The sequence below is a fragment of the Drosophila virilis genome, chromosome 3 (assembly GCF_030788295.1).
Source record: "Drosophila virilis strain 15010-1051.87 chromosome 3, Dvir_AGI_RSII-ME, whole genome shotgun sequence".
Classification (NCBI taxonomy): domain Eukaryota; kingdom Metazoa; phylum Arthropoda; class Insecta; order Diptera; family Drosophilidae; genus Drosophila; species Drosophila virilis.
Window position 1 is genome coordinate 10,648,144 of NC_091545.1, and position 27,759 is coordinate 10,675,902.

A 27,759-nucleotide genomic window follows, 5' to 3' on the forward strand; every position below is an offset into this window, starting at 1 on the left:
GTTGCCGTTGACGCGTTTGGCTAATAATAATAACAAATATGACGCCAGAGCGAGTCAGTTGACTGAAGAAAAAAAGTTATAAAACGTGATAAAACGACGATAAAAAGAAACTAATGCCAGAGGCTTCAATCAAGGTCAGACGCCGCAAATGAAAAAAAAGTGTAGTCCGTTAAAAGCAGGAAAAGTCTATAAAAAAAAATTCAAATAAAAACTAGAAGAGACAAAGTGCATTTGTCTGCGTGTCTCCGCGACGAATTCAACAAGCGCCCGTGAGCTCGCAATTCAATTACGGGCAACAAACAAAAGAAGAAGTCGGTGATAAGATAAGCGCAGAGAGAAACCAGCCAAAGGTGGGTTTGCTTAAGCAAATTTGCATCGCTCGTCTGCCAAATAAATTTCCAGCTGATGCCGCAAGCTGCCAGCCAGACAAATTGTATTAGATCCCAGACACCCACCCATAAATGCATATACCCTATAATATACTTATATCTATGAAATAATTGATTGATTGATGATGAATGAAAAGGCAAGAGCTGAAAGACGAAATGTTTACTCTGAATTGTTTACTCCAGTTATCTTATCTTATGTAAATGCACACCAAACTGGGGTTTTCGGTAATTCCACCCGCAAGTGTGGAAAGTAGGCGGAATATTTTTACGTGCAACTCATTTTGTTTACCATACGATAAATTTTTAAATCTTATTTTCCAAGTTCTTTCTGAACGATTTCCTCAAAAAGTGTTCCACACTCTTCACAAAATAATTTCCACTTCAATTCGGTTAAACACAAGTTTCGCACGCGTGGAAAATAGGTGAAAAGTGGTGTCTAACAAGAACTTGGGCACGGGCAAAGCCGGTTAATAGCCGCTAGCATACTATATAATGCCAATATTTATGGCAAGTCTCGATTTCAATGCTGCTGTCGTTGTTGTTGTTGTTGTCGACGTTGCTGCATTTGTTGCTGGTTCGCGCTTCAGTTGCCGCGTGCACAAATACATTTTCCCGCACAGTTATGCATATTAAATATCTGGGCGGTCTTTTATGCCAGTTATATGTATGCTCGTAATACCGCCGCCAAACAATAAAGGCATTTGCATGCCAAGGCGCTAACAAACATGGCTCAATAATGACTTGGCCATTCACTTTGGCTTCTCGAATCGCATCAAATAAGAACGCGAGCAAATGCCCACCGGGCATATAAATTGGGCAAATCAGCAAATCAGCATGTTAAGCATACGACGCATGGGCCAGAGAAAGGAAATGAAGCTTAGCAAAAACGAATCCAAATGGCCAGATACCTAAAAGTTTAACAAATAAAAAAACAGCCCCCAGTTCACTTAAATAAAGAAACCAAAAAATTTGACTTTGACAAACGAGATCTTAACTCTTGCGTACATACATGATATGCATGATGTATGATATATGATATGTCAGCTTATGGCCATATACTGGCATTTGCCAGTTTGGCAACGGAAAATCAATAGTATTTTTATAAATTATATGCGAAAATCTAGTTACATTTTGTTGGCCATAATTATGATTCATGCGCTAAATAAATCAAAATACTTGTGATTCGTATTGATGTGTTCCGCTTTCAACAAAACTACGAGAATAAAACAAAGTGCCACAAAACATTTGAAGAACTTTCAAATTGAAATTCCAATCAGGTTCTAAAACAGTGGAAATTATTATGAATATTAACAAGTCGCAGCTGCCGCTGGAGTCGAGTTAAAGGCGTCTTTAGGGCAGGCGAGCTGAGCGGGCACAAAAGCTGTCAATTGCGTAATTATTGTGTGTATATATAGGAATATGTATACATATAAGGAGCGCTTTGCTGCTGATGTTTATATAAAGAATTTACAAAGTACGCAAATTGGCAAACAAGCGTCTGGAGTTTAGCTGCCAAAGAGCTGCGACAACAACAACGACAACATGAGGCGCCATGGCAACAACAATTTGCAATTATGCGGCTTGATTACGAGCTTGTCAATTGCGTGTAGTTTGCACGCTCTGCTGGCGAGTCGTAAACAAAAAGCCTTATAACATTGCCAAAGAGCACAGCAACAACAACAACAACTCTAAAGCCAAGTAATAATTAAGTAAACGCAACTGAAATATAATAATGAAAAGGTCTTTGCCTTGACACACACTCGCACACACTTCTCCTCATGCGGCTGCTGCTGAGCTATTTGCAACAGCCGCAACATTCAGATGCATTCATAACTTGGCCAACGGGCTACTCAGTTATTCACAACATGCAAATGAAGAGGCTTTGCTTGTTAATTTTAACCATTGCCGGAAGTTCAGTTGACATTCGAATGCCAATTATCGACTGGCAACATGTTATTAAGTGCACTCGACTAAATGAATTCATTTCAAGTCAGTTGCCAAATTGACAGAGCTGCAAGCCAGATTTTTCCAATGAAATGCAAAGCAATGCAAAACCTTCGAAATGCCTGAAACAACTGCAAGTTTTAAGTTGAACAAAAATATGACAAGTATTTATTTGAACAGGCTTCAATAATTGTTGTCACATCGCTTGGAATTATTTTCTGTTTGCCACAAAAACAACAAATAAATAAATAAATAAATAAATATGAATTTAGCGTGCAGTCAAAAGACGTCGGTCTAAAGGAAATACTTCAACAAAAATGAGTGTGTTTGGGTGGGTGTGTGTGTAGGTATGTGTGTACTGGTTGTGTGTGCAAAAGTCAAAGCTACTTTCCGTCCCACTGTGTTGCAAATTAAAATAAACATATTTTGCACTTTTGCCTTTCTATGCAATTCTCATGAATTTAAGATAGCTCTACATGTTTTGATGCTTTCATCGCAAGTCTCTTTTATTAAAAAGTTGTGTTATTAGCATGATTCTTTTTTGAATGAATATACTGCATATTTATGGATGCATCTACATTTACTAGCGGATACTGGGCGAGGGGAATTTCGAGCTATGACCTTATAGGATATAATAATGTTGCCAAATTTAGATGCCGAATTGATCTAGAGGCCACCAACTGCAAACAGGCACTTTTAAAGACTCAAGCAAAGTTCTGACAAAGTTTTGCCAGTTATGAAGTTTTGTATCTTATTTAACAAAGAGAAATGAATCTGCAGCTCACATTGCGTAAAGCTGTTTGCTTAAAAAGTAAAAGTAAAAGTATTTTCTTTGTATACCCAAACTTATTTCTTGGCAAACAATTTTTTCAGTTTCTATACAAATTGATTTGTTCTGCATATATCAAGAACCACACACACACACATACAGCACATTAGAATGATTCATTGGACTATCAATAGCATTCAATTCGCTCGACTGTGCTCATTCATATTCCCAGTGCTCGCACAGCACTCATCAGCATGCATTCATCTCACGGCGTTTGGATGCAGTTTTGGCCACTTGGCTGTTCCAGATTCGGTTTCGGTTTCTGTTTCAGTTTCTGTTTCTGCAGCTGCATTGCGCATACGCCTCGTGCGCCGGCATCTAGTTTACCGCTGGCATTGCCTTTGGCCTCAGCTGCAGCTGCTTTTTGCTATTAACGTGCTCATTTTCACATTTCCAGGCGAAGCTCTGCATCCTTTGCCAGTGCATTGTTGCGCCAGATACACAGTCCGAATAAACAAAAAACCCCCAAAAAAAATTTGTAGGAAATATTAAAATTTATGATGACAAACCCGTCGACAAAACTTTTCAACGCCAGCTGCAAAGATTTGCTGGCCAAAAAAAGGAAAGAAAGAAAGAAGAAGCACACAAAATGCAAGTAAAAATATACATTTTTTATGCGATGAGTTTATCAGAGCTCTGTGCATGTATGTGCACACGCCCATATGAGCAGCGGCTTTTATATGGCGTCTATTGGCTGCCCATGGAGGCTGGAGCTGCAGGAGAAGGGGTGGCGCGGGTGCGGGCCCGTGCAATGGATGATATGAGAACGGCGCGTTCGGTAGCTTTCAATATTCGCACAGCTTTGAGCTTACTTTTTCCATTTCCCAGTGTCATTTTTGAAAAATTGATTTATGGCCAATAGAGCGCGGGGGCGTTGCTTTGTGCGACGGGCAGTGGGCAGTGAGGTGAGGGTGGGCGGGGGACAGCACAACAATCCCAAAGCGGCACAAAAACCTATCAAGTGTCCGACTTTGTTGTTGTTTATACTGTGTGTGTATGAGTGTGTGTGTATCAAGAAATATATTCATTGAGGCTTTGGACCAGCCGCCATTTATACTGAAACTTTCCCAATAACGGAAATAGATCAGTTTTTAACTAGGCAAAAAAGAGAGAAGAACAATTTAAAGCCGCCGAAAGCAATTGCTTTAAGCAATACATTTACGGGATTGTGGCTTGAAATGTAAGTATATAAGTGTGTGTGTGTGTGTGTGTGTGCATCGGGTCAAAATGAGCCGTCAATTAAAACGCATCAAGCGCAAACAGACAGCAGCAAAAGAGCAGCAACTCAAGCTGACTGATTGATCTATAGATATCCTGTAGAATATTTGTAGGTTTGTTTGAATTTTTTTTTTAGCTACTTTTGGAACACTTTTATTAAGCTCTACAACTTCCTTTTAAATTCTCCATGAAAACTAAAGCTGAGATATTTTTTTACAGCTTTTAGATATTAACAGATGCGTCATATTAATTTGATGCCATATATATAAAGTACTCATACATTTCCTGCATAGTCTCTTTTATTCTGCCTCATACGCCAAACAGACCCGACCAACTTATTGACTTGTTATCTACTTACTATCCATAGTTAGTTTTGAAAGACTTACTCCCCGGTCGCTTGTAGTCTCCTTATTTAGATTTGGCCAACGCCCTCTATGGTCACCTTACTATTATAGGTATGTACCTGCTAAATACATGAAAAATTCGCTTAGCTAGCTAAATGCGCCGTGATCACTTTAAATGCACCGCATAGTCCTCCATGGTCACTTGAATTGAACCACTTAACCTGGTGCAAATTTCCAATTGCACCCATACACACTTGTTATATACCCTTTACCGGCCAGATATTGGGTATTATGACTGCAGCAACAACCACAACATGTGCGGCCCATCAGCAACAACAACAGCAACAGCAACAACAACTTCAACCAACAACTATAAAAAGGAACAACAAACGTTTACAAAAGCAATTGCTCATTTTTGCACATTTTCCACGCCATGGAAATGTACTTTTCCTCCCCAACATCCACACCCCCCGCCACCTTACCGGCCGTTTCGCGTGCGCTTGAATAAATGAGAATTTCGTTCGACTGTTGCCGCAAGCCTCAACCCCCTTTGGCATGCCCCATTTTGTGGCAGGCAGCCAGACAGTTATGGTTGCCTTTCAGTGTAGTACAATAATTAAGCGTTGACTTGTTCAATTACCAAAATGCAATTGCTTTTAACCACGCAACGCCGGGTCGGACGGGGCCCGCTATTTGGCCTGGCCGTGGGCTAGCTGCCACTTCGAGCGCATTTCAGCTGCAATGAGTATTTACTGTAGTTGTTCGCGTTGTCGTTGTTGTTGTTGTTGTTGTTGTTGTCAATTTGCATGCGAAATGCAAAAAGTTGGCGTCCATCTTTGGCAAGTTTTATTTTGACGCCTTTGTATTAAAATTGTCAGCAACTGTTGGCCGCGTGTTTTAATCAGAGCAGAACTTTGGCCGACAGCTAAAGTCCTTTTGTGGCATTGTGGCATTTACTGCAGCTGGCCACGTGGCAAGTAGTCGCATTCTAGTCGCCATTCATTTAGGCCACAATTTTAAAATGCATGGCGGCGTCTGTTGGCTGTTGGCCCAGAGTTGTAAGCGTGCAGCTGTTGCATGCCACATCGATTTGGTGCACAAGCTTCCAAATGGTAATGGTAATGGTAATGGGCATTGTTATGCTTATGCATGAGCTACGTGCCACACGTCCTGCCAGGCCAGGACAGGCCGGGCAGGCAGTTGCCTGTTGTTATCTGTCGCATCCACGTCGATTAAGCCAGCGCCCAAGTTACAGGTTGATGTTGCAAGTTGGAGGCACGCTTTCGCCTTATTTATGCGCATAATTACTGCGATGCTCAATTTACATATGCGGCCCAATCGGAACTCAAGGATTTGCTCGCATACAAAGTGCAGCATTAAAGCGCGGCCGCTTAAATTGCAGCTGCAACTGCAACAGCAACTGCAAATGCAACAACTGAGTGCAAAGCGCGGCGCCACACAACAAAGAACCAACAACAGAATTGCCTCATTATGTTGAATAGTACGCGGCAAATAAAAACTTGGCACTTAATACAAAGGGCCACACGTAGCACAGTTGCAAAGGGGGGCGGGTCGTGCAGCAAAGGGGCGGGCCGTGTGCCGCTGAAATTTATGCAGCACAAAGCCGCGTGGCAAATGTGAGTAAGCCAAACGACATAAGCAGGCATAAACACTGCAACAGCACCAGGAATACACACTCCCTAACCACCCCAACCCCAACCCTAACCCCAACCCCACCCCCAGCGACTACTGTGGGTGTAGATTTTGTTATGCGGCAAATGCGCCATAAAGCTAGCAGCCAGGATCAGGCTGCGACCTCCCCAAGGCTTCCACTTGCATTTGCTCAATGTGTGTGTGTGTGTGTGTGTGTGTGTATGCGTGTTGTTGCCGCTGCTTGTGGTGTTCTTTTGGGAGCTGCTTCTGTCCGTGTGCATGCGCCACTCTAATAAAATTTAATAAAAAACGTGTTGCCTCGCATAATGCATCGACAAAGAACGGCGGGGCAGCGGGTCAACGGGGGTGGTGCAGCGCGCGCTTTTACATTTCGCGAAAAAATGTTTGTAAAAAATGTAGTAAAGCTTCAAATTGATTACAACATTATATAGTTGCGCTTAGAGATTGCCAATAAACTATGCGCGAGTAAATTTATAACCTTCATAAAAGGTCTTTAAAAGAAAAGTGCTAAAATCGTTGAGCTTTAAGCTAAAACAGAGAATATTAAACTATTTTTAAAGCTTTTCTTAAAGAAAATCAATATATATTTGAAAATACAATCATTTAAGACTTCCATTGCTAACGACCTCATTGTGCAAAGTGGAAAAATAATATAAGCTTTTTTAAGCTTCAACTTAAGCTTAAATTGAAAAATACTTAAAAGTTTTGAGCTTAAAAGAAAGTCTGTATTTTTAATATTTTTCACAAATAACAACCGAAGTTGAAAAGCTTAAAAGTGAGCTTTAATTAACAAAAGCTTAAAGTTCTCAAATGAAAATTATTAATGCTTTTAATAGTTTCGCTCAGTGTGAAATACCGCCAGGTTTATCGAGATAGTTAGTTTATACATTGCAGAAAAGTTATTTTAATGAATTCACTTTAGATATAAGTGGACGATGAGCACACTCAAGAGTTTCGCTCAGTGTAGACAGCACCTCAGTGGCTAACCGCATGTCAGCCACGTTCACAGCATATCAATATGCCACATTGGCTGCTGCCAAGCAGCTAATATGATAACCCACTCACTCATGCGTTTACGACTAATTTTGACAGGCGCTGCAAGTGGGGAAAGTGCAGCGGAGACACCACAAACAAACTGACAAACAGGCGAGCAGAGGCGGAAGTCAGCACATTAGGCATTAGCTGTCAGAAGGGATACGTGAGCGTATTGCAATCAAAATCAACGCCAGCTATTGGCAGAGTAGACCGCCCACAAGACCGCCAATGCAGATGCTCCATCTGGAGTCGACTCCATGGGCAAGTGTGTCTCCCGGCAGTCCGCGTGCCCGAGCCCCCGAGCACAACATCAATCTGTGCTGACAATTGCCCTGTCCCACCAAGATTTGGCCCAGGCCCACAAAATATGGCAACAGCTGACAGCGAGTAATGAATATATAGCCACAACAACAGCCCCAACAGATGAGCCGACATTTTATTACCACATAAGCCGCAGACAAGAGCACGAGCAGCCGCAGCAACAGCAGCAGCTGGAGAAGCACCAGCAGCAATCGCTGGAGGAGCAGCAGGAGGATGTTGTGGCTCTGAAGACAGCTGCTGTGCTGCACATTGAGTCTGTCTATAATCATTTGGATGCCCACGCGAATGCGAATGTTATTGGCAGTACGCTGACAGGCAACGCGTATGCCACTTGCCAGGAATTTTTGCTGCACGAGCTGGCGCAAGCACTCGACGAGCAGCAAGTGGAAAGCATAACTCCATTTCCGGCAGATAACAGCTCGAGTGGCATCAGCCGCCCAGCAGCCTGGCAGCTGACTGATAGCGATAGCGCGCTTGAGCAACCCATTCTCGAGCCATATAAGGTGAGTGCTACTGAATTTTTATCGATCTGCCATAACAATTTACGCTTACAAGCTGTGGACAGTTCTCTGATTCGAGCAAATATTGATATATTAATATCATTAATCTGGGAGCAATAAATAAACTTAAGATATGAAAGGTTCTTGAGCTTAAGCAAAGCAAGGGAATAGAACACTTACCAAGCTGAACTGATCTAAATCAGAAAGATATTCATACCGACTAAAAAATTACCTAAAAGTATAAGACCTTATAAGACTTGACCAAGTCTTATATAAAACGGAATCACCAATATCTTCCTTAATGAGTTTTTACATAGAAATTACACTATCTTTCCTCCCTTTGCTGTAAGAATCCCGCCAAACACCCTGGTTACCTTCATCATAACAGACAATTACTGTGATATTGACCGCCCATCAGTCATTCAATCAGGAAGTCAATCAGACAGTACGTTTTTATATATTAGTTTTTCTTAACAAACAGTCAGTCAATCAGTGACTAAATCAATCAGTCGGTCTTACTAGTCAGTCAATCAGACAGTAAAACAGTCAGTAAATAAATCAGTCAATCAGTCAGCCAATCAATCAGACAATGATTAATTTAAGGTCTGAGTCAGTCAGACAGGAAGCCAATCAGTCAGTCAAAAATAATATTACTTAGTCAATCAGTCACTTAACTGAATAGTCAATAAATCATTCAGCCAATCAGTCAGTCACTTAACTGAATCAATCAGTTAGTCTATTATTAAGTCGATACAACACTCAATCAATCAGTCAATCAGTTAGTTACACAAACAATCTGATAGGTCAAATTTAGGCTTAGGTTATCTTCTAGTTCAGCATTAGCGACTATAGCATGCTCATTTGTTTTTCCGCTTGATATTTAAAAAACCGTTGCCCAGCACTAGCACTTACTGTATTATTCAATTCAACCCCTAAGCAAACACACGCACGCGAACGCTAGATGGCGCCACAGTGAAAGCCACCCCAAATTGTAGCTTGATGCAGCCACTTGTTTTGTGTGGTTCTGCGCATGATCGGGCCACGCTCCGCTTCAGCGGACAAGGCATACACTCAACTGAGAGATCCAGAGCCTGCTAGAATTTTTCAGCCAGGCCATTCAATTTTCCGAGCGCTGCAATTTCACAAGTGAAAACTCCAGGAAAATTTGTCTAACAGCAAATAAAAAGCTAAAAAAAAACGCATTAAGTTAAGAGAAAAAGCAAAATATATTAATTGCAAAAAGTCGTTGCATACTTTGTGGCAGTGCGGCAAAAGCTTGTGGCAGCAATTGCGAAAACAACAATTCGCAGCATAGGAAAACTTTTTCAAGGACCTTCAAAACTTGCCGTACGGCAGTGGGTGTTAAATACCCACAGTGTGCGAGTGTGAGTGCGTGTGTGTGTATCTGTGAGAGAGTGTATCTGTATTTGTGCACCTGCCTCAAGTGCAATTATAAATGGCGTAATTTGCTGTGCGGCCGTGTGATGAGCATTGCTTTAAGCGTCTCGCACTTGGTGGCAACATTTACTCAGACATTTGTGGCAAATATCAAAACGGCGACCGAGCAGCATTCAAGTAGCGCCAAATCGCAGCAGCAGGAGACTCGCGGCATTAGCGAGTGCCTCTGCAGCAGCCGACGTGCAACATGGATGAATGCGACAACCTCGTCGTCGTCACATTAGCCACACACGAGGTAGCAGAAACCGAGCAGCAACAGCAGCAACAGAAGCCGCAGCCGCAGCAGCAACAGCACAAAGAAAACGTTGCCATCATCGATGACAACGCGTCGGCATTAGAGGAGCAGCAAAAGCAGAGAGACAATTCCCGCAGCCGTGCCACAATCGAGGAGGACGCAGCAGTTGACGCGGAAGTCGAGGCAGTCATTATGGTAAAGACTGTGCCACACACACGCGAGTTACACTCTTTGTAGTTACACAACATTGTAGATACTTTTGTATCTGTTTGGACAGCTTTGTGCGGCATGAGTCATGCATTCGAGTAGTTAGATTTGCATAGAAGCACACTGAACAACTGCACCACCACCTCCACCCAGTCAATCACCCCCCCCAAAACCCCATTTTGTGATTGTCTTGTATTGTGCGGCGGCAGGCAGGCAGGCAGGCTGTGCCCCATTGTCTGTGGTGCTCATCTCTTTTGACCCGTTTTTGCTTTTCAACACATTTTAATCGCTTGCTTAACCTGCTTTTCTAACAAACCAACCCACCCACCCACAGGGCCAAACGGAGAGCAAGAAGCACGGCGGCAAGGCGAGCCGACGCCACAATGGCAATGGCAGCACCCAGCTGGAGCTGGGCGAGCACCAGCAGCAGCAGCAGCAGCCACACACCAAAGGCACTGCCATGTCCTTTGGCTTTCGCAAGAAGCTCAATGGTACGCCCAAAAAGTTCAAGAAACTGCTTGAGGGCAGCGGGGTGGTGCCACAGACAGACACAAAGGACGACAATGGCAATGCTGGTGAGTAATGAGCGCGCCCTGGCAAGTGTTATGGCTTTTTAATTTGAGCCAATTTGCCGCTGCCTTATAACAAGTCAACATGCCAGCTACATTCAACTTCCCTTTCTATGATACCCAATCCCTTACTCGCCCTCTTTCTACACAGCTGCTCCCGTTCAGTTTGAGAAAGTGGGCGTTGCCGCTCAGAAGACAAATGCGTCCAATCGCACAGGTGCGGCTGGCAAACGTTTTGGCTATCGCGGCGCCGTGCCACGCCCCGCATCCGCAAGCCTCACAACAACCACAAGCGGCAGCGAAGACACCGACGAAGCGGCCGCAAATGCCCAGAACAACAACTGCAACAGCAGCAACAACAACGGCAACGGCAACAACACCGGCAACGCGCTGGTGAGCAATCGTAAGTAGCAACAACAAAGTACATCTCTCTACTCGGCAAGCCGAACCTCAAATACCCTTGCACAGATAAATTACATATATATATAGTATATACTCCTAAGAGTCCTTTATCCGTTTACATAAGACAGCCTTAAGACATCTTGAAAAACACTAAAGTGTTCTTCATGCAAGTATCTATATCAAATCAATGCTACCAATTGTATCTACATATATGTAAAAGGTCCAGACATATTGCTCAAAACAATTATGGAAAACAGACAAATTATCCGCACAAAAAAATCTTTTTTTCGACCGACCTCCCGTTAAAGTCCGATCCAGACTAAAAAAGACCTGCCCCTCCAAAGTTCCAGAAAATACTAGTTATAGAATTTAAAATGTGAGCTATGCGTTGCATATTTCGTGACTAAGCTGCAATGCTCCGCTGCCAGGGTATAACAAATGGAGGCAACTCTTTGACACATCTCTAAATGTATGTCCCACCTCTCCCCCATACCCCAATCCCTCTTCAACGCAGTGAAACGCCGCTCCAAGAGTGCACACGCGGGCCGCACAATTGATGGGGAGACGAAAATAGCACAGCCAAAGACGCTGACGTTCAATCTGAACCAGAACACAACCATCGAGTATCAGCGCCGGCAGTTCTTTGGCGAGATTCCGGATGAGGGCAACGCAACGGGCGCAACACGGCCGCGCTACAATTACAACAATCTGGCCAACATGCATGCGAATGTCATGTGAGTAACTGAACCTCGAAATTGCAGCCTCGAAACATCTGACCAATTGCAATCCTTTGTCCGCAGAGTGCGTCCCACGCCTGCTAGTTTTGCCAAGTTCACGCTGCAAACGGTCAGCCTGCCGCGTCCGGAGTATCCGGTGGCCATTAGCCTGACTGCGACAACGCCGACCACGCCCAGCAGCAGCGTGCAGTCGCCCGTGCCCGCACATGCGACGGGAGCCCGGGCCAAGGAGGTGGCCAGCACTTCGCGACAACATCCGCTGACCTCGATACACGTACAGCCCACACGACAGCTGGATCAGAAGAGCGTCAAGCAGTTGACCAATAATACTACGCGTCGCGGTTTCTCGGGCAGTCGCGAGATAAGCGCCGATTCGGGCATAGCCAGCATGGACATGGCCGTGGACTCGGGCAGCAGCTCCGGAGGCAGTGCATCCAGCTCCAAACGCAGTCGCAGCCGGCCACGAAATCTGCAGATGGTGATGAGTGGTCGGCACACCTTCGAGGTGCGTGACGTAGACGATCCGCCTTCGAGTGAATCCAACTCCTTTGTGGAGACCTTGGCGCTGCCCAAGCTGCCCATTGATAACAGTCAGGCGACACCGTTGCCGCTGGTCGGACTCGTTCGCTCCAATACAGTGCTCAGTCGCGAGAGCTACGAGCGACGTCAGGCGACAGCTGGACCGAATCAGGACGCGACTCCGGAAACGCCGCCCAAGCCCAAAGCCAGCAGCTCCGATGATAGCGAGAGCGTGGACGAGGAGAAACTCTATCTAGACTCGTCCACCTCCGAGAAGAGTGCCAAACAGTTGAGCCACAGTCAATCGTCCTCAATGTCCTGGCGCTGCCAGGCAGGTGAGTCTCTGGCCGCCAAGGAATGCAGCAGCATCAGCATCACCAGCAGCGACACACAAGCGCCCATTAAATTGGAGGACAAGGAGGAGGACATGTCCCTGGGTCTGGACGACATGAGTCTCATCAATACGGAGATGCAGTTCAGCACACTTTGTGAGTATTTAAAGATATTTCTTAACAGTTGGGGATAGTGCAATATACGAGACTATCCGACTGAAAGATACCCTGTACACAGGCTGCGCTCCTTCTTCTCTTTTCGAGATCAATCCTTAGAGAATGTATTGTTAAACATAATAAGATTCCTCACTGATTACGCCCAAGAACTCAGATCTTATGTCCTCCAGGGGCAACCTCGCTTTGTTATCCGAACTCCTAATTGTTATTTTACTATTTTACTTTTCTCCAGCTTCAATGACAGAACCGGCACCCCAGCCCGGCGTCAGCACCGCTGGCTCGGAACACTTGCTCAACATGCACATTGTGGACAATCGTGAGGCGGTTGTGATGCGCCTGGCCAGCGAGCGTCCACGCTCCTTTAACAATGCGCTCAATGAATCCAAGTTTGCAGAGCTGGCGCTGGCCAGCAGCAGCTGTCTGCTGCTGGATGACGAGACCTCGCCCACAGACAGTCTGGTCAGCAGCACCGAGGAGTCAGAGGAGGCGGCTGGCAAGCTCAAGAAGCACAAGCTCAATGCGGAGCTGCAGCAGAAGGATAACGATGTGGATATTGATGATATTTCGCCAGTGCTGGAGCTGGAGCTCGATCCGGCCAGTCACAGTCCCGTCTCGCCGGGAACACCCACGCACGCTTCCCACTCACTTTCACTGGGCTCCGATTGCGGCAATCTGATCGATGACGAGATTGCCGATCAGCCGGCGCTGCTGTGCAACAGTGAGGCACCAGAGCTGGCCACCGATACGCCCACACTGATGGAGACGCACACCACCGGATCGCTGCGCTCGCTCAAGAGTCAGTCCAAGGCGCGCACGGCGCTGCAGCAGGCCATAGAGCTCAGCCTGAGGACGCCGGCCGCGGTGCGCCGGGCGGTGCTTGAGAGCGCCGAATCGCTGGACACACTGTCACCCTGCGATTCCATCTGCTCCGACGATCTGATGATGGACTTTGATATGAACAGCAGCGTCGACTCCATAGATCGCACCGCCTCGATGCGCAGTCGCAGTGGCTCCGATCTGCACAAGCTAAGCGCAGACCTCGAAGCCGATCAGGCCGAGACCGAGGCGGAGCTGCTCGCCCAGCTGGAGTGCAAGGGCAGCGATGTCATGAAGGAGCTCAACAGCCTGCTGCGATCGCGCATGCGACGCAGCGCACCCAGTCCCCGGGAGCGCATCAGGTGAGTCCCATTACAGACCACACCTTGAAAACTCGCCCAACTAATAACTGGCCCAAGCCTTTTCCATTATCCAACTAATTGAATTGGCTGCGTCAGGCTGCTGTCGGGCAACCTGCCAATATGCCCAAATGTTCAAATGTCCAAATGCCCAAATACAGCGGCCTGCTTTTGGCTTTTCCTTTGATTTGGTCTTTTTATTAGCTCTCAGCTGGCACATGGCCAACAATTGCACTCCCAGGTCCCACTCCCAGTGCCATTTCCATTCCCATTCCCGTTCCCAGCACCACTCCCAGCCACTTGAAAGTAATACAATTTCAGCCTAATCAATCAGGCACGAAGCCCCCTCCTTTATCACTCTCGCCCTTTCTATCCTTGTGGCTCTCTCCCTCTATATTTGTGGCCGACCGGCCTCTTTACTTCAATTTAACACTAGAAAGACTTTGGGATTTTACCTACAACTCAAGTGGAACGGTTAAAACTTTTCGAGATAAATATTCCAAAATTAAAATGCTATAAAGCACATTCGAATTTATTTATTTATTTATTTATTAATGGTCGACAAAACGAGTGTCTTGTTTGGATATTCGAGACCAAGCATATTATATCTATAACTTTTATATATATCATCCACTTATATTTTAAAGGCTAACCACAAAACTTGCAACGGGCAATGCCGGGGAATACCCTTTAGCTCTATATATATGTACACACATTTTTTATATCTTTCCGATATATGGCTATACAACTTCCCATCTTATATTTTGAAAATCTTTAACATTTTTAGTGTTAAAAGTTGCGGTCTGTGAGCAGTTTGCCAGCTCAGAGAATTGGAATTGCATTGACTTGGTGGAATTGAAAATTGAAATCAGACACAAAATTAGGCAGACAGCATTGGGACAGGTTGAAATTTAAAAGTTTTTTTTTGTTTTTAGGTTTTTTGTTTGTTGCTTGAGTTGGCCAAAAGGTCGTTCCCATTGCCGTGTTACCAATTGCCGCTCTCAATTGCAATGCCTAAGCGCCGGCGACCACGAAACGTGGCGCGGCCCGGGAGCGAGAGGGTTTCTGTTGCCAAAGCCAAAGCCATAGCCAAGAGGCAACGGCACTTGGCATTTGCCAGCGAATGCCTGTGCCTGCGCCTGGTCGGGGTCTGGTCTGGCCTGGCCGAGGCCTGGCCAAATCGTGGCCGTAGTTAAGATAACATTTTGACTTTGGACTGAGACTAGATGGCGAGTGCCGCATTCTTTTGTCATGGCAACGACAGCAACAACAACCGGCAACGGCACGACAACCTCAGCGACAACGACAACGACAACGAAAAGTTGTTTCTGGTTCCAAGCCAAAGTTAAAAAGTTTTGTTGTTGTTGCTTGTGCGCTGGCAGCGGCGCATTTTTATTGCATTGGCAAGGAAAAATCAATTGTCTGCCCCATTGTGAACCTGTTTCGACCTGCCGCTGCCAGCTGGAAAAGCAGCGAAAAATAACTGCAAAATGCCGCTGTCCGCCGCCAACCACGACTGACTAACTGAAGCGCTGCATCGGCTACACGCATGCGCCTGGGGATTGCCTTTCCACAATGTATTGTGTGGTGAATGTCCCCATAAATTGGCCAGCAAAATGGCCAAGCTCAAACTGAAGTCGACCCACAGCTGCCGCCTGGCCAATATCTGTGTAAATCTTTTAATCGCTTGAACAACCATAATTCATATGCAAAGCATATTGCCGGCCCACACTTGTGGCCTAACCTTGGGCCAGCGACAGCCAGTGTAGCCACTCATGAGTCATGAGAGCTTGTGCTTCGGTGTTGCCACCGGGCAAAAAGTGCTGAATAACCAGCTGCCAAAGTAGTGCCAATTGCAGCTGCCAGTGCATTGTGATCTTTATTTATCTCCTTATATTGTGACTAGTTGCCTATCAATAATGCCAGAAAGCTTTCTATTCTAACGGCATAGCCACACATAAAGCTCCATTACAACAACAACCACAACAACAACCACAACATCAACCACAACAACAACAACCACAACAACTCCCATACAAAACATTCTTGGCGCTGTTTGTTGCTGCGGCTGAAACGTTGGGGAATTGAAACGTGGAATGCGTACACTGAAACAAAATCGATTTAATAAATATATATAAGTACCTCGAAGCTATTAAAAGACTGTTATAATTAACATAATGAATAGTAATCAAGGAATTAATTATAATAATTATTGATAAAAAGGTCGACATGTGAGGAGACTTGGCTGATAAATCAAATAAATAATAAATAATGTTGCGTAGCTTTTGTCAAGCACAATTATCAAACGTTGTTGGTGGCTCGATTCCAGTTTTAAGTTCTAATATTTGAAATAAATCAAACGTTTAGGCAAATAGTTAATAAATCTATCTGCACATTTGGTTTCACTGCCTCATTTTTCGAGTCAAGGAAGAGATATCACCTAGGCACATTAAACTGTATGTGAAATGTAGAGAATATTTACAATAATTTAGCTCACAGTTCCACGCTCCCAAGCAAACATTTAAATAGTAGATATTTGAAGCACTTTTCGACCACTCTCGTCCCACTGTGCTGTTCCGTTCCCACGAGCGCGCAGCCTTGACGCTCGCGACGCCAAACAACTTGAACCAACTTCAGTATTAAACAAGATCTCAAAGCGTTCGCAACGGTTCGATGCCGAGTGGCTACGTGGGCTAACTTTACGCAATAAATGTTAACTGCTCGGCTTTAGATTAAAGAATATCAGAATATTGCCTCAGACTGGCGGCTAATCAACGCGCGGCATTGTGCAAGTGTTCGGCTGCGTGGGAGTTGACCAACCCAGAGCCAAGTTAATTGCGTTGTTAATAACCAAAAAGACCAACAGAAAATAAAATAAAAAACTATAATAGAAAATAGAAAACAAAAAGAGAAGCCACTGAGCGAATAGACCAGACCGCCCTCGCTGACGCCGCTGTCGATACGCACTGTTGCCTTTTTCATGCCACAAATTCAAAGCCGACACCAACGGCAACAACAACAACAGCAACAACAACAACAATAAAAAACAACAACCACTAAAAAACAGGCAACGTTTATTATAAAGACGCGCCGCAGGCACAAGTGTCAATACTTTTTGTGTGAATTTTGTGCAGAAAAAATTTTATAAAACATAATAAAAGTTTAGACAAAAAAGAAGTTAACAAAACAAACTGCGGGCTGGCAAACGTGTGAGTAGCAAATGTTGTAACAAATACCAACATAATATAAATAAATAAATAAGTTATTTAACATGATGAAGCGACCACAAAATGCTCTTTGGTAGCCATCAGCCTGGCCAAGTGGCTGCCGATTTCCGCCCAAACCGTCCGCAGGCCCTTTGCATTTGTGTAATTTGATAGGCAGCGGATCGGAAGACAATAGGAAAAACAATCCCAATGCGGGAAAGTGTGTCACATGCAAATGCATTTTCGACAAATTCTCGGGAATTTGATGCCCATAAACGAAAAAACAAAGGAAGCCAAATATTAAATACCCTACAACTTAGTAGAGTTTCTATAAAAATCTATATCTGATGATATGATATGCGTTTGAGATTAGACGAGATCTCTTGAATAACAGAAAAGTGGACCTGATTTTTCCTCCATAGGAAGCTATATGATATAGTAATCCGATGTAAAGGGAACATGCTTGCTTGGAGATACCTTCAAAAGCAAACAAGTTATCCATACAATAATGTTATACTATCAATACTATGACAAGTATACGATATAGTTGTTCGATCTGAACCTAGAGAGAGGCCTATGAGAAAAGCTTTCAAGACTGAGCTTGCATGGAAACAGAAAGACGAACATGGCCATCGGCTCTTGATGCTGATTGCACATATAGATATGCCTAATAGGATCAACGACGTCTTCTGCTATGCATTACGCATTGCGTGACAAAACTGAAATACCCCGTAACAAAAGCATAATGAAGAGTAGAGAGGGAAATATAATCAGCTGCAAGTGTTGGCAAAGTAAACTGAGCTCCATTTATGGGCCTAAAGCCGTTGACGCTTCAAGTTCAGTTGCAATTGCTGTGGCAGTTGCAGTTGCTGCCTTTTGTGGCAAGTTGGCCCTGAGCTGTTAACGTTGTTGCCATCCATCTGTGGGGGAATGCGGTGGGCTTCTAAGCGCGCTGGCTGGGTACTTAGAAAGAGACAGAAAGAGAGAGATAGGTCTCCACTTTAGACATGCATAATTCAACAGAATGTGAGACCGTTGACCACAAAATGCCATTGAGTGCAAATACAGATACATTTACGGAAATAGCTACACTCAGCGAAAAAAATTAGCAGCTAGCAAATCAAGCACAAGCCAACACATGACATACATGTGATATATTTGCTAAAGGACTAGAGCTGGCTCTTAAATTCAGCTTTTGCACCCGGTTTTCCACATGCTTGACGCCAGGTCTTGTTTCAAAAGTTGGTTTGTCGCTTTTTGGCTAACCTAACACTCACACGGGTTAAAGTTTGACTTCTTTTGGGGAGCAATTGTTACGGTTAAGATTAAAGTTAAGAAAAAAATTGAATTTGCGATTTGGAACCGAAACGGTTCGATTGCAGCCTTGGACAAACGTTGTTCAAAACCAGCCCAAGGACAAATTATATAAAATTTCTATTTCAAGACAATTTTTTTGAATGCACAAATCTCATAGATGTTGGTCTTAAATACAGTCAAAAATGTAAGATATTTTGTACTTTAATTGCAAAACTTTTATTGCAATTATAAACATTTTGTGCTTTATTCAAGTTCATTCTTTATATGGGAATATTTTTTAACCAAATTAACTTGCTTTATAAACTTAACAAAAAGGAATCTCGCTTTTCTCTGAGTGTATTTATGTAGCTACCAATCTACCTACCTACCTACCTACCTGTCTGTCTGTCTGTCTGGTTGTTTGTCTGACTTTCCGTCTGTCTTGCTGTCGTCATTGCCGCCTCTTCCTCTGTCTACCTGGCAGTCATCGTTGATCATCGCCAGCCAGCCTCATCGTCATCATCATCTTAAGCTGCGCAGACAAAACTTTTCAGGCATGCCACAAGATACAAACCACAAGCTACAAGATACATGCAACAACAACAAAAGCAGCACCGGATTCGGATTCTCAGCTCAGATTTGCCTTGTGAGTGTGTGCGTGTGTGTGCGTGTGAGAATGTTGTATATGCTGTGTGTGTGTGTGTTTTTTTTATGGTTATTAACATTACGACGGCCAGTCGCCAGTTGGCGGTTGCCAGTCTCCAATCTTCGCAGCGTCTCTAATGAAGCGCCCTTTACAGCCTTTGTTGCTGCCACAGTGCCCGCTCTCCCACTCCCCTTGACATGCTCCCCTTCCCCGCCCACTTGTGCACTTCCGTGCCTATGACAAATGACGTTTCACTAAACAAATTGATAAGTGCCGTTAGGCTCCACATGGAGCGCTGTGTCAACGCCTCTGCCGCTGCTCCGCTGATTGCTGCTTGTCAGTTCGCTGGCAGTTGTCGGTTAACGGTTGCAACTGCCACTGCCACTGCCACAATGGCCCCAACGGCGACACTTGCCGCTGGCACTGGGCCTCCGCTAAATACGCGACTCCACACTCACACACACACACACACACACAGTTAAGACTATGCAACTATATGGCAAATCGTTCAACTTAAGCGAGACGCGCCGCTCTGCGGCAATACCAAACTCCATTAGCTGCAACTGTTGCAATAATGAACGTTTTGTCATTCAACATGACACACACACACACACACACAGGTATCCACTCTTTGTACAGGTATGAAATTTCCGGTGCAGTTGTGCAAAGTGCTCGGCATTGTTTTGATTTCAGACTTTTATTTCACAGTTGATTTCTGCATACTTAAGTACCATATAAGGCATATATATACCAAAAGCCGTAAACCATATACGATCCAACTAGCGTGCGAATTATGAATGTTTTTGTTTATCTTTGTTCAATTTGCATATGGTAGCTGGGCAAACTGAAAGTGTTTCGGCAAAAGGTACAGAATATGCAAATATACATGAAAAAATCACGACTCAAGAGTAAAACAACATTTTATATCATTAGACAGAGATAGGAAAGAGAAAAGAGAGAGAGAGAGGGGGGGGAAGAGAGATGGAATATACAATTGAAGCTGAGAACTCTTCAAATTGAAGAGCAACCTGTGTTTCTGTGAGTTGTCTAAGGATTCTTTTTACAAATTTTTCGATATACATAATTAACCTAGTTTTGGGTTTCTAAAGCTCTTAACGAGCCATCTTGTAAATTGTTGTCAAATTTTTAAAATCATAAACTTGATTTAATATATCTTAATTTTCGGCAAAATTATGTTTGAAGTTCTAGTCTGTTGGAAATGGAGAAGCATTAAATGTAATGTTTAACGAAGATTAAGCCTTTTTTTTACTTTTTTTTTGCCAGCTTTTAACTGAGTTTGTTCCAGTTTTCTTTTTGGGCAATTACGTAGCACTTTTGCTTTTTGCTACATTTTTTGCAGTCGAAACTAATTAAGTTTCCTTTGTGCTCTGTGAAAGTCAAATAAAATGTAAACAATTTGTTTTTATAGCGCTCTGCATATTTTTATACTCCTTCACACAATTTGAAAGCGAGTATATAAGGTTTGTCTACCTGTCCGAATGTATTAAAAATTTGAAATATTCGTATCAGATGACATTAAAAAATATAATGAATATATATTGAATTATACGCCCAAAGTTTTAAAAACAAAGTACACACATCTTAAATATAATCTACTGAGAACTGCTTTTAAAAATCTTACATCAGCTTATATGTTTAGCATGTTTTTCACCCTGAAAGAGTATTACGCAGTCGGTTAAGCCCGACTGCGACATTCTTGTCTTGCTTTTGGCATGCCAATTGGCCATTAGACCTGAGTTATTTGACTGTGATGCGACCTGGAACTACAAAATAACCATTAAAAATTGAGCTTAAAGACAAAAATTGTTGTTGTTGTTGTTTCTGTTGTTGCTGTTGCCCCTGCCCCCAATGTGAGCTGCTTTTTCAGGGCATTCATTGAGCATTTATGGGGCATTTGTTGTACGAGTATTCAATAATTTTTTTTCTTTAATAGATTATGCCGTGTTATATTTAACAATGCGCATGTGTAAGACTTGCTGTTGTCTACGGCAACAACATCCCCCGACCTCGCACTCCCCCTCGCTGGCATCCCTTGTCTACATAGCAACTGCAACACGCAACAGTTGACTTTCACCAGCAACAACATATTTCCATCGTCGATTTATTTGCACCACGTAACCACCGAGTGGATCAGCTTCCCAGCATGCTGGTGGCGCACTTAATTGCCCATTGACGGGCGGCCCACTGCGTGTGGCAGCTGGGGGAAGGGGGGAGGTGTGTGGCATACCCCCCGCCTTTAATCAATGAATGCCTTTTCACTTTCGTTGCGGCCAAGTTTACTAAAGCGCTTTGCTTTAAATAAATAATTGATTAAAAGTAAGAAGATTAAATACCCTTCGTATGACGAGAGATTTATATTGAAAAGGCTTTGCAGATATGTGAAAGGAATTGTAAAGCTCTTGGTAAGCAGAAAATGTTTCCAGTTTTATATTACGACCGATATTTCCTTGATATGATAACGTATTCCGTTGTTCATAGGATTTTGCTTATGCTTATGTAGGGATAAAAGGACCAAAAGGTATGCTAGTTCGATTTGTAGCTTGAAGGTGTGTCAGTGACATCTTCTTCGTTTTCTGTGCGTTGCACATTTCGTGACAATATTTAAATACCCTCGTCAAGGGTATAAAAGGCTGCAACTCTCCACTAAAGTCTCCGCCCAGCTGTTGGCGCAGTGCGCATGTCCGGATTGTGTCATCGTCATCGTCCTGTCACCAACAGAAAGTCAATTTCGATGCGTCCAGTCGCATCAGCATGTCCTCCAGTGCAGCCGCATCCTCATCGCCCAGTTGCGTGCGACGTGTGCGCACGGATCTGAAGACCTCGGAGAATAGGTTTCTGGCCGGGCAGCGCAACAGCTCGCCGCTGGGCATCAAACAGCTGAGCGGCGCTCGCCACCACACCCAGCCGAATTATCATCATCATTACCACTATGTGCCCAGTTGTGTGGCGAGCAGTGCGCCCACAGCCAATGCGACATATCTCAGGTTTCAGCTGATTCCATTGGTCAAAGCCCAAAGCTAAACTTGGCTCCTGTTTTGGTTATTCTTACAGCGCCCAGCTGCCTGCACGTGCCACACGTTTGTTGAATCGCTCCCGGCTGCAGGATCAGCAGCAGATTGCGGCTGGCAACGACTCGGACAACAGCTTGCGGTCCACGCACAGCGGCGCCTCCAGTCGCAAGCGCGCCTCCACCGCCTCGTCGACATCGAGCCTGCAGCGACGCCAGCAGCAACAGCAGCACCTGCAAACGGGCACAGCGTCCAGTTCGAGACGCGCATCTGGTCTGGGGGGCAACGCGGAGCTGCATAGCTCATCGGACGATCTGATGTTATATGACAAGTCCTTCAGGAATGCCATGATCCAGGATGTGCTGCAGTTCAAGAAGCAACTGCTGCGACTACGTCGCATTCTACAGGAGGTGGGTGAACCAGTCAGTCAATCATATGGTCATGTCCACATCATTTTCCTTTTTCATTTTCAATTTTCTTTTGCACACACCCGCACACACTCACACTCACATTCACACACATGCACAGGATGCTGATTCTGACACGAAGCGGGTAGGTTTTCATTTTCATTTGATTTTCTCAATTCACAAACACAAAAATCAGCTTGAAATGTTGCAGTGGAACGCGTCTCATTCAATTCATTCCGTTTCATTCCACTTGCAGACGGAAACGCTGAATCCCTTCGAGAACGACAATGTGCAGCTGTTTGCAGCCTGCGGCCTGGACAGCAAGCAGTTAAATGACATCGATCTGGCCAGTTTGACCTCATCCATCACGGAGGATCCCTTGCAGGAGCTAACGGATCTACGTAGACAGGTGGTTTACCTTCAGGTATTTGCACGTTCGTTTTCATTTCGTTTGCTCGTTTTGTCGCGCGTACCTCAAAAACTCAGTCTGAGAGTAACAAAGACTCACTTTCGCTTTCTTACCAACAACAATAACTATATATCTATATACGAAGCAGTCACCCGAACAGGAATACAATTTTAAATAGTTCTTTTCTTATCGATATACTATTGCTGTTGTTTTTTAAAGTTTCCTTTTGGCATGTAACATACAGAAACAGACCAAAACATACTTCATTTATGCTTATTTAAATAGTATCTTATAGATATCTATATCTTATATCTTGTATATTGCTAGCAGAATTCAAACGAATACCAAAACACGCACCTATTCCTATAACTAGCTACATTTAGAAGCAACAATTTAAAGAAAATAAACATTTTTAGCTGTTGTTTGTGAACTCAAGCTCCAAATTCCGAATTTGTGTACATATCAACTGTTTCCAGTTACAAAAGAAGGCAAGTGGAATGGCAAATTTCACAGGTACAATTGAAATGGGAACACTTTTGAATTGGAAACAGAAGATGAAGATAAAAAGAAACACAATTTGAAGGATATGCTGTTGAAAGGCTCTCACTTACGGCTATATAAATAGACAGATATATGCCTAATTTTTGCCATATTCCCATTCTTAACCATATTAAAACTCAACTTTAAGCCGAACATTCAAATCTTCCCATGTTTATATTCTACTCAAACTCAATTCCCATCAGTTTTGTAACTAGAAACAGCTTTTTGCCAAATTGCCCAATTATCAATTGTAAACCTGAATAATTTTCTACCTATTTAGGTCTGAGTTTTACGGGCCATAAAAGAAAAAAAAACTCGGCAAAAAAATCCCAAAAAGTAGCCAAAGCAACCAATTTTGTGCAACTGGAATGCTTGGCAATTGAAATACTCTGCAATTTAGCTCAAGCTTTTTTTTGTAAACATTTTTTGTTCGGAATTTGGAGCTTGGTTGTGTACATTGATGGATAGCATATACTCTGTATTTATGCAACTTTTTGTGAATGTCTTAAATTACAAAAAAAAACATACACACTCTCTGGCTTAGTTTGTGAACATGAATATCTAATTTAATGGCCTTTGTTTAAGCTCAAGCACAAAACTAACAATTGTGTATTTGTGTGTGTGTGTTTGTGTGTGTGCGTCTATTAACCAGGGTCAAGTGGATGATCGTGATCGCACCATACGCCTGCAGCGAGATCTCATCGAGCAGCTGGAGGCGGAGAAGCGACAGGCGGGCAGCGAGCTAGGCATGAACCCGGCCAACAAGGAGCGCATTAGCATGGCCACCCAAACGGAGCGGGTAAGTGTAATAGACAGCTATATAGCTCTATATATATATATATGATATACATATGTGTGTGTTTTTGAGTGTGTGTGTGTGTGTGCACAACATTGACTAACCGAAAGCTATCAACAATTCCAATTCCACTTTCACAGACACGTCCACTTGCCATTGGTGCGGAGGGTTTGTCCAGGTAGGCAAACGTTCAGCTGCGTTTTATTCTTGATTTCTTGCTATTATTTATTATTATTATTTGTTGCTCTTGTTGTTGTTGTTGCAACAAAACTAAAACAAAACGTTGCTTGTGGCTGTCGCTGCCGCTGCCTCTGCTGCAGCAGCTCGTGTGTCAGCTGGTTTCATGCGCTGCTGGCTTTTTGGCTCGCGGCAACATGCAAATCAGTTGGCCACTATTTTTTTTTTTTTTACTCTCTGTTGACGTTAATGGCCGCAAATTGTAATGGCAACGGCCTAATTTGGCCAGCCTGCAACAAGTAGCTGCCACAATAGCAGCAGCCGCGGCAGCCCGTCTTGCACTCACTTATTTTGTACGTAGCCTGTGCTGATTATCTAACTATTTGTAACTGCCGCATTTGATTAACTACTCTCTCTATATATATATATCATCCAAAAACACACTCGAATACTATCTGAAACTTAACATGCTGCTATTTGAATACTATCTGTATATATAGACTACAGTTTGGGGATCAGCAGGTACTATTTTGCGATTTCATATTAGCCGTTATTGTGCTCTGTGCGATCAATCTATTATGTATACTACATTTAAGCTATAGCTGTTTGGATAATTGCAATTCCTGCAACTAAATCTGGCCAAGCTTAAAGAAAATAATAAATTAAATAAGCACTAACATGTTTTATACTAAATTATATACTAAAAAAATACTAAAAAGTACCTGGTTCGAACCTTGGGCTTGTCAACGAAAGTTCTTTAACTGACTTTAATACTAGAAAATACTAAAACTGGAAGGAAGAGCTCGAATTTTAAGCTTTTGTTTTAATACTCAAATAATACTAAAGGAGGAACAGAGTTCAAACCTTGAACTGTTGTGTTTAATACTAAAATATTACTAAAGAGCAATTCGAACCTGGGCTTTTGTATTTAATACAAAGCCGATGATAAAAGATCAACCTGGCCAATCCGTAACATTGTTTTTAATACTGATATAATACTTAAAGAAAACTGCAGTCGAAACTCAGGCTAATTTGAAAGAAATACCGTATAGTATATCTCTCGTAGATCAGGGTTAGATTTCTGGACTTATTTATATATGTAACTTTAACCGTATTTAATACCTAATTAATACTAAAGCAACAACCCGATATAAACATCAAACTGATAATAAATGACTAACCGGGCTCGCACCGTTGTTATGTTGAATTTAATACTAAAATAATACTTTAAGAGCATCCGGGCTCGAACCGTTTGATGTTGTATTTAATACTATATAAAGCTTTAACTGTATTTAATACCAAACTCATACCAAAAGAGAAGCCGGGTTCGAACTAGACTATCCTATCGTAACCTAGACTAACATTAGTTAATAACTAATTTTAAAGAGACTTAGATATAAGCATTTGAAATTTGTTGCCTGACACTTAACACTGTGTGTAAACTATTTTAATTGCATGCGGCAATTAAATAGAGTTCCCAGGTAAAGCTGAACCCAAAAACTAACCTAAACAATTACTACTCAAAATATGATTAATGTAGTGAACGAATCAAATATGACACACATAGCATGTGCACATGAACCCGTTCGATTCGTTGCGTTCCCTTACTAATCTATGATCTATCTCTACCGCCCGCAGAAGTAAGCCCGAATATACCAGTTATACCACGCACTTTCCGACGCTCCACTTGCAATGCAACGACTCCACGCTGGCGGCCACCACGATAATCCGCCATCAGCCACAGCAGCAGTTGCCATGCAATGGCCACGGCAGCAATCACACCAGTCGCAGCAGCAATCACAGTAATCACAGCAGCAACAACAGCAACAACAACAACAACAACAGCAATTGCCGCTCTCTTAGCCAGACGCGCCGTCACACAATCATTTCCACCACGCTGACCAACTACAATCAGCAGCTGGCGGCCGCCGCGTATCCGCGTCGCGCCTCCATCGGTTGGGATGCGGCCGAGACGAACGCGACCATGCCCACTACCACAGCTGCCCACAAGCCAGTGCGTATAACGCTTATTGGCGAGCCGTTGCCCCAACAAAATGGCGGCTGCCACAAAACGCCGCCGACGCAACAAAATGGCGGCTGCCACAAAACGCCGTCGACGCAACAAAATGGCGTCAAGGCGCATTTCCTGAATGGCTGCCAGAGCGGGGCGCACAGCGGCGCGTCTGCGTCGGGCGCACATTATCAGCCGTTGTACAACAGCAACAAGATGACAAGCCCAACCGTAACTATAGTCTGATTTGGATACCCCAATACAACCCAGTTGCAACAGATGCGCTACCAGAAAATATATAAAGAACGCGTCAGCGGGCGCTTTTAGTTAATAAGCTACAAATTCTTAGAAATATGAGCATATTATCTATAACTATATATATATATATGGAAAACTTAAATATACCAACAAACTATATATATATACATATATCTAACAATATACTCTCAAATTGTTTGCAGTCTTACCAAATTCAGTTAAGAAAACTTAAGATTTCAATTAGAAAAAAAAAAAACAGAAAACTATAAATTATAGCTATACAGCATAGTTTTCAGTATCTATAAGAGAATAGCCTGCATTTTCTTCTCCATGTACAATAATTAAATAATTAAAACAATAAATAATCATTTAATTGAATGGCACAGCTCCGCAACTAGTTAAATTCGTGTACTTCAACTAATTAAGTGTTAATTATGTTATTTAATTTATAGCCCTAAGTTTTAGTATATTCTGTAATTATTTTGTTTCGGCTTAATTTAACTGTACTATAGTCCACGAACTAACATAATGCTACAAATAGTTAGTATGCATATATATCTATATAGTATTATAACTATATAATAATAATCTTCTTCTTCGTCGAGCACAATAATCGTAATTATCCCAAAATACTTCTATGCTAAAACAATTGTAAACAATGTGAAGCTTATTAAATAGAGCTCTTAGCCAGATGCTATTTATCTATAGAATTGCTGCGGTTCGTTTTTCTTTGGAATTCACTTTGTCTACAGCCTGGCCCACACTCGACTGTGTGTGTGGGTGTGTGTGTGTGTGTCGAGTGGAGCTCTTGAGTCATCTGGCGCGGGCCAAGATGCTTCTGCGAGAACCGGCTAATCGCGAAACTGGATTTCCGCGATGTCGGGGATTCTTATCAAGCGCTTGAGCGCTCGACAAGCTG

At 43.2% G+C, this 27,759-nt stretch overlaps 1 protein-coding gene across 11 annotated transcripts; it reads left to right on the plus strand.

Moving 5' to 3' along the window:
* On the plus strand, positions 1–27,550 carry LOC6622904 (serine-rich adhesin for platelets). 11 transcript variants are annotated; one of them, XM_070208707.1, is made up of 14 exons: positions 1–350; positions 7,491–8,257; positions 10,489–10,729; positions 10,875–11,126; positions 11,640–11,859; positions 11,926–12,869; positions 13,123–14,068; positions 22,286–22,652; positions 22,771–22,794; positions 22,906–23,073; positions 24,251–24,397; positions 24,535–24,572; positions 25,072–25,093; positions 26,210–26,348. In XM_070208707.1, the coding sequence occupies exons 2-14, from the start codon at positions 7,691–7,693 to the stop codon at positions 26,213–26,215; spliced, it is 3,942 nt and encodes a 1,313-aa protein (XP_070064808.1). In that variant the 5' UTR covers positions 1–350; positions 7,491–7,690; the 3' UTR covers positions 26,216–26,348. The 11 variants fall into 11 exon arrangements, with proteins under 11 accessions (XP_070064808.1, XP_070064809.1, XP_070064805.1 ...); XM_070208704.1 differs by lacking the exon at positions 25,072–25,093 and having other exon boundaries at positions 2–350; positions 22,906–23,058; positions 26,210–27,550; XM_070208702.1 differs by lacking the exon at positions 25,072–25,093 and having other exon boundaries at positions 3–350; positions 26,210–27,550.
* The last annotated feature ends 209 nt before the right edge of the window (positions 27,551–27,759 follow it).